At 36.8% G+C, this 15,015-nt stretch overlaps 1 protein-coding gene and 1 long non-coding RNA gene across 2 annotated transcripts in view; one reads left to right on the top strand and one right to left on the bottom strand.

The window, feature by feature from the left end:
- The window catches only part of Sptlc3 (serine palmitoyltransferase, long chain base subunit 3), a 130,127-nt gene extending 127,774 nt beyond the window's left edge, over positions 1-2,353 (bottom strand). Inside the window, exon 1 of the mRNA NM_001106517.1 lies at positions 1,951-2,353. Within this exon, the coding sequence (NP_001099987.1) occupies positions 1,951-2,067 (117 nt within the window). The 5' untranslated portion in view covers positions 2,068-2,353. The remainder of the gene's footprint in view (positions 1-1,950) is intronic.
- Positions 1-15,015, top strand: part of LOC120101715 (uncharacterized) — a 120,750-nt gene that overhangs the window by 87,567 nt on the left and 18,168 nt on the right. The window lies entirely within an intron of this gene.

Below are 15,015 nucleotides of genomic sequence, written 5' to 3'. Positions count from 1 at the left end.
AGAGGGAACTGTTTTGGTGTGAGCACAAGAAGCAGAAAAGAAAATGGAAAGGGATCTTTCTTGAAACTGGTAGGATTTGAGCACTGTCCCATAGGACTGAAGTCCCAGCAGAGCATTTGGAAGACCACTGATATCAGGCACCACATACTTGGATTGTTTTTGCCAAAAGGCAAGTTTGTTGGTCCAGGCTAGCTTGTTAAGGGGCCCGTGGGTTAAAAATTTTGCCTGAGGATCATGATACTAAAGAACTTTTTTCATGCTTTGGAGGGAGAAAATAGGCCCTTGTTAGCTTCATCCTGTCAGGATCTCAGGAGAGCTTATTGTTTCAGGAAAATATTAATCACAACTGAGGCTCTCAGTGGAAGCCAAATTCAACTTAGAAACATCTAAATATATCTTAGCAAACAGGATCGGGATGACTGGTGAGAAAGAGCTGTCAAGAAAGGCCACAGGAGCGACATTGTCAGTTGCTCCTGAAGAAGCTTCCATGACTAAGGATGGGGTGGTCTTGTACACTTATACTTAGGTACCTCTGGGGTCCTGACTTTACATAGGAATGATTGTGCTATCCATTTACCCTTTCATTTTCAAGCACTAAAATGTACTTTTGAAACCAAGATAAATAAAGAAAACTTGTTTGAAGGCATCCCTGTTCAAATAAAATAGCCAAGAATCAGAATAACCTAGAAGGTAAACAGTGGCAAGCAAGACAGGTAGGTCAGAGATAAGGGGCATTTTAGCAATGATCTGAGTGGATGGTGTTCAGTGCTATGCTTTCTCTTCTGCCCTTTCTCTTCATCCTGCTCCAGACTGAGGATTCCGGTAGATGCTTCCTAATGTCTTTTGGTAAGAGAGGGCTATGTTTGGGGGACCATATCATTTCACTATATAAGCCAGGCTCTTGAGAATGCATTTTCTTCCCCTCTCAACTGGACCTACAAGTTTGATACCTAGCCAGCCTTGTCTGTTCTGTGTGCTTGACACAATCTGAACTTTTCCCCAGTAGAAGCTGTATCCTTAGAGTGATTGAACAAGGAAAGGGTTGCATGGGGTTCCGCATACAGCTTTCCCAACTCACCCCAGTTAGTGTGCTCATCTGTCTACTCACATTTGTCCTCAAGCAGATTAGCTCACCATGTGAATTAGACCAGAGTCTGGGCATGATATGCAACATGGACATTGGTTTTACTCAAGAACCTCAGAGGTTTGGGACATTATTTTGAGTACTTTCTTAAATTTGTCTTGCCTAGCACAACCTCTCAAATATTTTGCTGAACCTCAGCCTCGTTCCGAAAATGAGGGAGAAAAGTATGAAATGGAAATAAAACTTCTGTTTTAAAGATGCTTTTTTGCTCTTAGAGTGCAGAATACCATAAGCTATACTTCCTGAAGTGTTTTTTAGAAAAGAATACTGGGGGTCAAATTTCAAAGATAGATTTTAGCCTGTCATTATGTAGTGGGCTGTGACAATGCTCTATTAAACATCCAAAAGATCCTTCCAACCAGAGACACATTTCATCTCCACCAGGGAGAAGGGTTACAATCTCAGAAAGATTTATCCTCACTTCCCTTTTACTTTGGAAGCATCCTGAGTATAGAAGGTTGTTTGATGAGCCAAAGAGTTTAATCTTTTACTATCATGTCCCCAGAATGCTTCGGGGTAAAAAAAAAGTTTACAAAGTCTGTACTTTAAAGAATCTAGGATCTTGTGACTCTGTATGCAGATTTCTTATCTGGAGAAGAAATTCCCTTGTCACATCAAAGCTTCATAACAGCCACACAGAAATGATTAGTCAAAACACAGAGACAACCCAAGAAAACATCTCATGAAAGAAACTGTTTTTTTCTTTCTTTTTACTTTTAGTAAAGACTGGCTTAAACAGTGTTGCAAAGAGAAACACAGAAATATTTTGGCTGTGCTGGTTAAAGATGTAAAAGGTAGCTTCTTACCTGGGCTTCTTTCGAGATTCCATTTTTCACACAATCAGTGCTCTGTCTTTTTCCCGGCTGGGTCTTGGGATTGCGTAGAGTCCCATTAGTAACAGCACTGTCCCTCGGGTTGGCCATTAGTGGGAAGTGCTTTGGCCAAGGCAGGTTCTCTTTCTGCGGTCTCCTGGAACTTCACTTTTCAAGCAGCTGAAGTAATAACATAAAGCACTTTGCGGCAGAGCCTTTAAAGGAATCCTACCAGTCAGGATTTTCCAGAAGAAGAACCACAGCCTATCTATTGACTAGATCTTTAGTTGTTACCTTTTACTAGTTTACTCCAGTCGCGTTGTGGGATCCATGGCAACAAACCTGTTCTGAAACTACAAAGAGAATTTGCCTTGCTAGCTGCCTTTTGAGGCTGAGGACACTGGGGAACCAAAAAAAAAAAAAAATTAGCGACAAATACTGAGGAGGCGGGCTGAGAGGTGGAGTGACTTTTAAAGATATACACAGCACATTCACAGAGTTCAAAGTACTGAAGAGCTACTTACAAAGTTTTTTTTTCTTGTATCCTCTCCCCTTTGCATATAGTTACAATTATTTTCTTTGTAAGTTAAACTTTTAAAAAAATATTCTTTGTGCCAGAAAATAACATTCATAAGTGACTTCTAGGGACTACAGGGCAAAGGACTAGTGAATTGTTCAGTGGGTGCAGAGTTTTGGAGGTGAGGTGGGAGAGAAGCTTGTGGTTATTGGTCCCTGAAAATGGTTGAGTGTACATGGGAGTGACTAAATTGTGTAAGTAACATGCAAATGGTCAACACCTATAACTGGGCATGGTACATATTAAATCACAATAGCAATATTCATAATCCACATAGAAACATATGCACCATACAACATTCAAAAGGATGAAATGTGGAAGGGTCCCAGGCCATTTAAAATTTAGGACAGACAGACAGAAGTCCGTGAGACAGAATATTCTATTTCTTACCAGGAATGCATTAGGTGTTATGATATAACCTTAGAGGAGCTATTACCATCTCTATTAGAACACCCCATTTCTCAATTATTTTTTTAATCATATGACCTTAAAGGAGCCAGGTATCTTTTCTTTATTTTAGTTTTCTGCATTGAAAATGAGACACTATATCTGCAGCACAGTAGAAAATGACACTTAAGTGTAAAACTGACTCTATTGTTGTGAGGCATATGGTGACCATAAAATCATGCTCCACAAGTACCTCTGATGTACTCACTAGCCCTATTCTTTCAATATAACAATCACCAGAGGCCTGCTTCTTCTACTTTCCATCAAAAGGCACTATGGCGTGTTGAGTTTTAGCAACCATTTACAGTTGATGTTTCTGAGCTTACCTTTGTGCTTTTCCTCTGTTGAGATCAGACAATCATATCTGAAACGGAAGGCCTTGGAAGTAATGTTCTTAAGGTATGGTGGGACACTCCTGTAATCCCATTATTGGGGAGCTGGAGGCACGGCAATTGCTAATTCTAGGCCAGTTTTGCAGTTTGGAATACATAGTGACTTCCAGGCTAGACCACACTACAAATTGAGACCCTCTCTTCACTTTTTAATATTTCTGTCTCCTCATCCCATCACAATCTGATTCCTCTCCTCAATGTATGAAACCAAACTTCCTGCTTTTGAGATGAGTCTTAGCAATTAATCTTTCTTCAAATGTTTGGTGTTTTGGGGCTCACTATAAAGTTCTCTGACATACTCCATCTTGCAGTAGACCACATGATTCTCTTTCAGGTGCCTTGTCTCATTCTTGGGAGGAGAGATGCTAAGAGAGACTAAGAAGACACTGAATATATAGGTCTTGTTGACTTTCTTAACTGAGTGTAAAATGAATAGCAAAACCCTGACTAATCCGCCTTGAGTCTTTGAATCATCCACTTGAATGACACTGTCATATAAATCTATAATTTAATACATTGGCCATATTATTTTCCTGTTAATTTACTATCTTACTATCTTTTAGTATAGGGGTGTCAGTCACGAATCTTGATGAACAGGGAGGAGATTACCCATTTTCCTGTCTTAGTACAGAATCAAGACTTTTAAATACCAGGTATCTAGAAATAAAGTTCAATTATTGGGCCAATGATACAAATGAATGAACAGACAGTAAACAAACAAACAAAAAAAACCCCCTAAAATAATAGAAAATGGTATCTGTTGCCAGAGCCTTGTATCCTTATTTGAATTGTCTTATTTATCTCCAGAATAAAGTGACTTCCAGAAGAGGTCATGGTAATGATGATATGACTATAATTTTCATGCAAGTATCCCCATCTCCCTTATGCCTGGATGAGTAAGACGAAGTCTGGAGCACAATGATATTAAATTAATGCTGTCTATATGAAGCCCAATTTGTTTCCAACTCATAAATCTTATTGCATTTGACCCAACTCCTGTTATCAGAGCAGAATGAACTTTTGACTGTGTTTTTTCTTCTGAGGCTGTTACAGTGGGTGGTGGGCATTAAATCTTTGCTGGCTTATTTCCTTCTAAATTTTGCACAACAGAGAGATAAAGATGTGGGAGAAAGTACTGATTGTTGTTGGCCTGACTGACAGCCTCATGTTACCCAGAATGATAATGTGAAGACATTATGTTATTCTTGACTGAGTTCTATTTTTCTCTATAGAATTGATAAGGATATTTTAATCTTGATGCTGGAGACCTAATCTTGAACCTTGAACTGGTATGTGCTCACGGTGTGAATATCATGAAGCCTTATCCACAACTTCTAAAACTATGATTTGAATGGGGATTTTAAGATCAAACTAACAATTTAGAGAGCAGAAGATCTTTCTTCCTCTCCTTTTTTGCATGTTTCCCATTTTATGCTTCTCTTCATCTTCATATTTTTCTTCATTTTCTCTCTACACGGAGACAAAAGTCACATGTAAAGAAAACATCTCATCTCAAAAGCACCTTATGTTTCCCTCTCTTCCTATCTATCAAGTTTTGTAACCACACATAGGCCTTTAGTGAGACCTATTACAAGGTCTTGAACCTGCATGTTTGCATGTGGAGGGTGTATGTACAGGTTTATATATGTTAACATGTTAGCAGGTGCTTGTGGAGAAGAGTTCAATATTAGGTGTCTTCAATCTCTTTCCAACTTGAGTTTTTGGTTTCCTTTGAGATTCTAGTTATATCATTTCTCTATTCTCTTTCTTTCCCACATCCTCTCACATACTTCCCCTTGCTCTCTTTCAAATTCATGTCCTCTTTACTCACTAATTGTTGCCACATGCGTATATGTGCATGCATATATATTCAGGGCTGACCATTTTGTATTGGAAAAATCAATTACTGTGCTTTTCCCTGAAGAAGTCTAATTCTCCTGTCCTCTGTGCTCCTTAGTAGTCCATAGCTCTTTTTCAAGGTTAAGGCCCTGTGAGCTTTGCCCTGTCTACTTTGATATGTCTGTTGCTGGTGTCCCTTAGTTTCTGAGACAGTCTCTCATTGTACATGATCCCCTGTCTCTAACAATGTTGACTGTGTATGTAAGTAACCAGCATTTAAATATAGCAAGCACTTTGCTGACTGGGCCTTTCCCCATTTTCACTCTTGAACCTTTTCTGTCACATTGCAATGCATATGTACTGCTGCCTGCTGGAAATCTCCTTAGTTTACCTGTACTTTGCATTGGATTACTTCTAGGAGTACAGAGTTCAGCGGTGGGTCATTGCTTTGCATCATCTATCTAAATAAATGTGAAGTTCTGTTCCAATGAATGGAGGCTTTAGGTTCAACAGTAAAAACAATAAATATTTAGCAATATTTTAGTGTTTTTAATTAACTAAATGAATTTTAATCAGTAAACTTGATAATAGTTTGAATAATTACTGCTTATTTCATTTTTGCTGTGTCTTCAGATACAGTAAATCAACAAAGCACCCTCAGTCTCCCTCTCTCTAAGAACTAAGATTTAGGAGTGCCCTCATAGCCACTATTTAAGATAGTTGTTGAAGATAAAAGTTAGCATATCCCTGCATAATGAACAGCACAAATGAGTCTAATCAATGATAATTTTATGTTTTCTGATGGTTTTTTGTTTTGCCCAGACATCTGCTTCTAAGACACTCCGTTAATGGAGCAGACACAAGGGAAGACAACAGAATACAAGCAGACAATAACGAGATGCTCAGAGGGTTCTCAGGACATTTGGAAAAAGCTGTAGCTAAATGAGAGTTGTCGTAAAGTGAACAGAATGAATGGTTAGCATTGTACAGAATTAAGTCAATGCAAATCTATTACGTATCCATCATTTCATTTTTATCTGTTTGATTGAATAGAGTTGATGTGGAAATTAACATTTCAATAGGTTAAGTGACTTCTCAAAGCCCTGGGAATAATATGCAATGAAAAAAGTTCATGAACTCAAAACATGTGGGTCTAGGGTGAGAGATAACAGTGTGCCTACTATGGATGACTTCCCTTTTGATATAGACCTGACAAGCATTAGCCACCAAGGAAAGAAATAACCATGACTATTAGGACTAAAAAATTTTCACTTCTGACCAAGCAGTAAGTAAATATTTTATTTTGCCTTTCCAATACAGTAAAATTTTGCAATTCATTAAGTAGTTATGGAGAATTAATGCCATATCAGTGTTGACTCATAAATCTACATAGAACTTAATTTACCTAAAAGATTTAGTCTGGAGAAACTCTCATTAGTGTAGCCTCTTCAAAAACTGCCTCAATACCAAGATTTAGGCACAGTGGCATAAAAATGCAAACTCTATGTGACCAATTATTAAGTGTGGACTGAACCAGAAGTCATTGAAATTGATTGAGAAATAAGAAGGTAACCACATCAACTTGTCTGTTAGCTTGTGGAAATTATAGCTTTTAATCTGCTTAGGTTTAGAGCTTTTAATCAAGATCAAGATAGATTTGGTTTTTATATCTCAAGATTTTGTGGGCTACTGAGATTATAAAGATTATCTGCAATACAAATCTACCTCATGGCTTTGCTCCAAAATACATCCTCACTAGAGCTACAACCACAGATTCCCTGGCATCACCAGGCTTTGACTTAAATGTTTGTCCTTGTAAGACAGTTTATTATGTGTCAGCTGTCTCTCTCTGTATCTGGATAGGTTATGTGACCATAGATGCCCTCTGCTCTGTAATGTGGGCCCATGTGTACTAAGGATTTCACATCCAGGGCATCAGATTTGTGCCAAAAGAGCACAGGAGTCATGAGCAAAGAACCCCTGCCTGTTCTTTTCTTCTTTATTCTGACGTGTGTTCATTTAGTGGCCAGTGGTATGGCAGTCACTTGTCCTCAGCAATAACAATATTTGCGAAACTGTTATCAGCTTGCTTTTTTTCCTTGTTTTACTTACCCATTTTTCTTGAACACCTCCCAAGTAGGTCCTTGAGCCCAAATCTTTGTCCCAGAGGCTATGTGCATGAATCTAAATTAGAACAAATGTACGCCACCTAGTCCATCAGATGTGATGATCCAAAATCCAACTGTGTTTTTTTGAGTGAGCAATACTAGGTTATCCTGAAGATTAATAGAGGTATGAGTGGGAAATTCTACACACTGTTTGAATAAAGTCTCCAAGAATTTGGAAACAGAAAGTTCTATTATGTCTCCAATAAGAAAGAACTCTTAACTAGAATATATAGAAAGTGTCCACAATCTGAATCAAAGAGGAACACTATTGACTTTGAATCATCACATAAAAACCTACAATTGGAAGGAGGCAGAGGTCCCGAAACATCTTCTAGAGCAAGTTTTGTGTGTAGAAAAGAAATCAAACAAATTAATGGTTTTTCCTAATTCTTTCCTAGCAAAAAGATTCATTTCAGTTCCTACTTAGCAAGGCATGATAAATAGAAGTGAAATGTCCATCACTTTCATCAGAAACAGATGTGTTTGATCTGAATGTAGATGGAGCTCACTAGCCTAAGAGCAACAGGGAGAATCTGGTTTCCTCAGTTTTCTACCATTAATGGGTCATTCAAATCACTCAGCCATTGTGCCTTCCTCTCATCTTCAATCTAGGAATGTCACATGGTTTTTATTTTTGTTCTGTGACAAACCTATGATTGATGTTCCCACAAAATGTTGAGTGCTTTGAGAAAGCCTGAAGTGTATAATTATATGGATAATCTATTATGATCAACCAAGGACCCTTTTCATAAAATAAAATATAAATTAAATACTATTTATATTGTGTATCATGATGGGTCTTGTAACATACTCATATACTATAGAATGGCTTTGACAAGATAATTGACATATATTATCTCACCACACTTATCTTTATTGTGTGTGGGCTAACACTTAACAGCTAATTTTTGAGTAATTTGCAAGTATGTTGTACATTGCTTCTAACTATAGCATTGTATTAAATTAGATCTATCAAACATTCCAATCTAACTGAATTTTTTTGTGTCTTTTAACACTTTTTAAAATCCATTTTTATCACTTAAGTTAATATACTCACAAGATCCAGTTATTGTGATATGGAAAATTGAGAGAAGAGTTACACTGCTGACCACATTATTATTTCAATTAAATATAAGTAAAGAGTAACAAAGGGTCATTCTATCATCTTTATTAGGGATGTTTGAAAATGCATATTTTTGCATTTACTTATTAAATTTTATTTTCAAATAAAATTTATTATAAAAATAATGAAGATAAATAAAAACAGCATACACCAAAAGTAAGTAGGCCAGAATCTATACAACTAAACAAATGTCTATAAAGTTAGAATAGGTATTCATATTGAAAGCTGTGGAGCTTCAAATTTTACACTTCATTATTAAATATTTCATACATTTATCCACTGCCAAAACCAAAATTCCATGACAGAATCAGAATTAGAAGAACAATTTCTATATATGATATATATATATATGTGTGTGTGTGTGTGTGTGTGTGTGTGTGTGTGTATGACTTGTGTCCTTTACTTGCATTCTGTCTCTCCTTTTTTATTGACGATAGATTCTTTACTCTGCAATATATCTAGATTATAGTCTCCACTCCCTTTACCCAAGCCATTTACTCTCCCTACTCACAGGATCTAGTCTTTGTGAGTGTTTCTAAGAGGTAACAACCAAACACGACAAAATAAAATTAAATTGGTAAAGCAAAAACTTTTTATATCAAAATTGGACATGGCAACCCAAGAGGAGAAAAGAAGTCCCAAGAGCAGGTGAAAGAGTCATAGACCCATTTTTCCTCATGGTGAGGAGTCCCATAAAAATACTAAACTAATATCTGTACTTTATATGCAGAGGACCTGGTGCTTGCTGCTTCAGTCTCTGTGAGCTCATATGAGCTTTGCTTAGTTGATTCAGAGGGCCATGTTCTTCTGGTTTCTTCTATTCCCTCTGACTCTTAAAGACTTCCTGCCTCCTTTTCTGCAGGATTCCCTGAAATCTGAGAGGGGGGATTTGATAGAGACCAACTATTTAGTGTCTGTTTGCATAGCATTTGGCTGTGGGTTTCTGCATCTATTTGCATAATGCTGGAGGAAACCTCTCTGATGATGACTTAATAAAGCACTGACCTATGAGTGTAGCAAAATGTTATTCGGAATTACTACTACTACTACTACTACTACTACTACTACTACTACTACTACTACTACCACCACTACCACCACCACCACCACCACCACCACCACCACCACCACCACCACCACCACCACCACCACCACCACTACTTACTGGACAAATTGTGCTTTTTCCCTAGGTCTCTAGATTATTGGATTATCTAGTCTCTGGATCTTGGTTTCTCAAGTAGTGTCAGATATGGGTTCCTTCTCATGCAATGTACCTTAAGTAAAACCAGATAGTAGTTGGTTACTTCCAAAAGTTCTGTGCCACCATTGCGATAGTGTATATGGCAGGCTGGACAGATTGTATGTCAAAGGTTTTGTGGCTAGGTGAGCGTTCACATTTCTCTTTTGGTAGCCTGAAGAATAACTTTCTTCACTAGAGACTAGAAGATAGGGGTGAAGGCACTATGTAGACCAGCTTGTTTTCTCTATGTTCAATGAGTTGTGTTATTATTATCCTTGGCAACTGGGCCTACTGTCAGTTTGAGGAGAGCAACTCTTTGTCTTAGCATAAGCCTGTTCCCCCCACCTCCCCATGGAATCCCTGTGTCCAATAATTCAATTGGATGCAATCTAGTCTCTCCACTTGAAGCCAAGACTTGCTGTAAGATTAGGCTAGTTGAGGTTCTGTACTCCCCATTACTAGGAATCTTCATTAGGGTTCCCATTATAGATTCCAGGAAGTTTCCACTGCACTAAGTTTCTACACCACCACCCAAATACTCCCCAAATTTAGTCATTTGTCCTTGCACTTTCTCCCTCCATCCCATCCCCTCACACATACCCAATCCTTCCCTTCCCCATCTCCATCAGCTCCCAGTTCATCCACAAAATATATTCTATTTCCCCTTCCCAGGGGGATCCATGCATTCCCCACTATAACCCCTTCTCTTTACTTAACCTCTCTGAGTCTATGGGCTGTGGATTATCATTTTCTTAATGGGTAATATTCACTTACAAGTGAATGAATACCGTATTTGTCTTTCTGGATCTGGTTTACCTCAGTCAGAATGATTTTTTTTCTAGTTCCACATTTGCCTGAAAATTTCATGATGTCATTTTAACATTTGAGTAATACTCAACTGTGTAAATGTGTCACATTTTTTAACATCCACTCTTCTGTTGAGGAATATCTAGGTTGTTTCCAGTTTCTGGCTATTATGAATAAAGCTACAATGAACATGTTTGAGCAAGTGGTAAAATGAAGTTTCCTTTGGGTGTGTGATCAAGAGTGGTTTAGCTGAATCTTGAAGAAGATTGGCTCTCATTTTTCTGTCTTATCAGTTTTCAGAGTGGCTGCACATGTTTTTACTCCCACTAGCAGTGGAAGAGTGTGTCTCTGTGCTCTAGTCCTCTTCAGCATTAGTTATCACTCGTGAGAACTTAGGCATTCTGACAGGTGTACAATGAAATTTGAAAGTAGTTTTGATTTGCATGTCCCTGATGGCTAAAGTTGTTGTTGAGTATTTCTTTAAGTGTTTCTTAGCCATTTTGAGATTACTCTATTGAGAATTTTCTGTTTAGATCTGTTAGATCTGTATCTCATTTTTAAATTCGATTATTTGCTTTTTTGATATCTAGTTTCCTAAAATTGTCATATATATGTATGTATGTATGTATGTATGTATGTATGTATGTATGTATGTATGTATTTAGATAGTAGTCCTCCATCAGATGTAGTTGGTTAAAAATATTTTCCTATTCTGCACAATCCTGCTTTGTCTGATTGATGGTGTCCTTTGCCTTACAGAAGCTTTTTGGTTTCATAAGGTCCCATTTATTGATTGTTGATCTTAGTGCCTCTGTTATCAGAGTTGTGTTCAGGAAGTTGCCTTGGGCGCTAATGTGTTCAAGGCTATTTCCTGCTTTCTCTTTATTAGGTTCAGTGTGCCTGGTTTTATGTTGAAGTCTTTATTCACTTGGACTTGAATTGCATGCAGGGTGATAAACATGAATCTATTTGCATTCTTCTACATGCTGACATTCAGTTACACCAGCACCATTTTTTGAAGATGACTTTTTCTCAGTGCGATCTTAGCTTCTTTATAAAAAATCAGGTGCCCATATGTGTGTGGATTTATGTCTTGGTCTTCAGTTCAAGTCCATTGACCATTGTGTCTGTTTTTCTGCCAACACCATGTGGTTTTTATTACTCTAGCTTTGTAGTATGGTGGGACCTCTAGCACTTTTATTGTTTTTTTATTGCCAGGATTGTTTTTAGATATCCTGTTTTTTTCCATATGAACTTGAGTATTGTCCTTTTTCTAGATCTGTAAAGTATTATATTTGTATCTTGATGTGGGAATCTTGATGCATTAAATCTGTAGGTTACTTTTGGTAAGATGATCATTTTTATTATTTTGATACTACCAATCCATGAGCATAGGGGATTGTTCCAGCTTCTCTATAGCTTCTTCAATTTCTTTCTTCAAAGATTTAAAGTTATTATCATAAAGTCTTTCACTTTCTTGGGTAGATGTACCCTAAGATATTTTATTTGACGTTCTTGTGAAAGGTTTTTTTACTCCTGATTTCTTTCTCAGTATATTTGTCATTTTTAAATAGAAGAACTACTAATTTTGTGGGTTAATCTTGAAACCTGACACTTTTCTGAAAGTGTTTATCAGCTGTGGGAATTCCATGGTGGTATTTTAGGGTCACTTATGCATATGATTGCATTATTTGTGAATAGCCATACTTTGACTTCTTCCTTTCCAATTTGTATCTTCTGGATCTCCTTCAGTTGTCTTATTGCTTTAGCTTAAACTTCAAGTACTATATAGACCATATTCGTAGAGCATGGACAACCTTATCTTGTTCCTGATTTTAGTGGAATTGCTTTGAGTTTCTTTCCATTTAGGTGGATGTTGTTTAGTTAGGCTTGTTGTAAATGGCCATTATTATGTTAAGGTATGTTCCTTGTATCCTTAATCTCTCCATGATTGTATCAAAGGCTTTTTCTGCATCTAATAAGATGATCATGTGGGTTTTTTTTCTTTTAGTTTATTTATATGGTAGGTTAAACTTATTGGTTTTCATATATTGAACCATTCCTGAATGTCTGAGATAAATCTGACTTTACCATGGTCTCTTCTCTCTTTAATGTATTCTTGGATTCAGTTTGTAAGTATTTATTGAGTATTTTTGCATCTATGTTAGAAAAATTTGTAATTCTCATTCCTTTTGAGTCTTTATGTGGTTTGGATATCAGAGTATCTGTGGCTTCCTAAAATGAAGTGGACAATGTTCCTTCTGTTTCTATTTTATGGAATAGTTTGAGGAGAATTGGCATTAACTCTTCTCTGAAAACCTTGTAGAACTTTTCACTAAAACCATCTGGCCCTGAAATTTTTAAAAATTATTTTTTGATTGAGAGACTTTTAATGACTGCTTCTATTTCCTAAGGGTTATAGGTCTGTTTAAATTGCTCATTTGATTTGGATTTAACTTTGGTAAATGGTAGTTGTTGAGAAAATTATCATTTCTTTTAGATTTTCCAATTTTGTTGGAGTATAGGTTTTTAACGTGTGCCTTTATGATTTCCTTGGTGTCTACTTTTCTGTCCCATTTTCTTTCCTGATTTTGTTAATTTGTATATTCATTTTTTGTCTTTTAGTTAGTTTCAATAAGGGTTTGTATATCTTGTTGATATTTGTTTCACTGATCCTTTGAATTGTTATTTTTGTTTCTATTTTTATTGATTTCAGTTGTTTATTTCATGACCTCTACTTGTCTTGGTTGTGCTTAATTTCTTTTTGTTCTAGAACTTTCCAGTGTGATATTATGAATCTCTCTATTTTTTCAAATGTAGGAACTTAGTGATATAAATGTTGCTCTTAGAACATCTCATTGTGTCCCATAAGATTGTGTATGCTGTGTATGTGTTTTCATTGCTAGAAAAAAAATGTAATTTCTTCCTTTCTGTCTGTCCTTCCTTCTGTCTGAAGTATAGCTGGCAAAGATTTTCTTCCATTCTGTGGGCTGCTAACGATGCTTATTTTATTTGGCCGTATAGAAACTTTATTTTCTTGTAGTCTCATCTGTTGATTCTTGGGTGTAGGTGCTGTGAGATTGGTGTTCTCTTTAAAAGTTTCTTGTCTATTCCAATACCTTGAAGGGTGTCCCTTGTGTTCTCTTCAAAAACTGTTAGTGTTTTGTTTTTGTTTTTTTGTATTTTTTTAGACCTTAATATTACTTTTTATTGGTTATTTCTTTATTTACATTTCAAATGTTATTCCCTTTCCTGGTTTCCTGTCCACAAGTCCCTATCCCCTCCCCCTTCCCTGCTTATATAAGGGTGTTCCCCTCCCTACCCCATCCCCTTCCCACCACACCCCTGACATTCCCTTACACTGGAGGTCCAACCTTGGCAGGACCAAGGGCTTCTCCTTCCTTTGGTGCCCAACAAGGCCATCCTCTGCTACATATGCAGCTGGAGCCATGGGTCAGTCCACCTGTACTCTTTGGGTAGTGGTTTAGGCCCTGGGAGTTCTGGTTGGTTGGGATTGTTTTTCTTATGGGGTTGCAAGTTCCTTCAGCTCTTTCAATCCTTTCTCTAATTCCTCCAACGGATTTTAAATTAGGGCATTTGATCCATTTTGACTTTTGTACAAGATGAAGGATGTGTATTGGATTTTATTATTCTGCAAGTAGAAATTCACTTTTGCCAATACTATTTGTGGACTATGCTATCTTTATCTCCTTTGGCAAAAATCAAGTGGACATAGCTTTACTATTTTATTTCTCTGTCCTTCATTCTGTTCCATTGACTTACCTGGTTTTGTGTTAATGCAAAGGACAGGTTGTCTTTATCATTACAGCTCTAGAGTGTAATTTGAGGCCAAGCACTGTAGCACCTCTAATATTGTTCTTATTACTTAGGGTTGTTTCAGTTGCTTGTGCTCTTTGTGGTCCCATATGAATCGTGTATTTTTTAAAACCTGTGAAATATGACATGGGGGATTTTATAGGTACTGCATTAATTCTTCAAATTAGTATTGTTAGTGTAGACATTTTCACAATATTAATTGTGTCTGTCCAGGAAAACAGAATATTTTATGATTGCTTAGTATCTTCTGTAATATCCTTTTCAACATTTTGAAATTTTCATTGTAGATGTCTCTTACTTCTTTGGATATATATAAATTTGAGGAGAGTTATTTTAAGCTTATCAATTTTCCTACATATTTTATTTTTTTATTAAAAATAAGACTTTTAAAATTAGTTTTTCATATGTATGTCTATGTGAGTGAGTACTATACATATGCAAATACCCATGGAAGTGGGAAGGTATTGGATTTCATGAAGCAGGAATTGCAGTAGAGGCACTGGGAACTGAATTTAGATCACCTGTGAGAGCCGCAAGTGCTCTTAGATGGCGAGCCATCTCTTCAGCCTGAATGTATACAGTATTAATGATTGAATAAGTTAAATTTGTATTGCCAAATTGAGCATCCC

Source organism: Rattus norvegicus, chromosome 3 (genome assembly GCF_036323735.1).
Source record: "Rattus norvegicus strain BN/NHsdMcwi chromosome 3, GRCr8, whole genome shotgun sequence".
Classification (NCBI taxonomy): Eukaryota; Metazoa; Chordata; class Mammalia; order Rodentia; family Muridae; genus Rattus; species Rattus norvegicus.
Note: the sequence above shows the minus strand (reverse complement) of the source record. Positions and strands in the feature narration are given on the sequence as shown.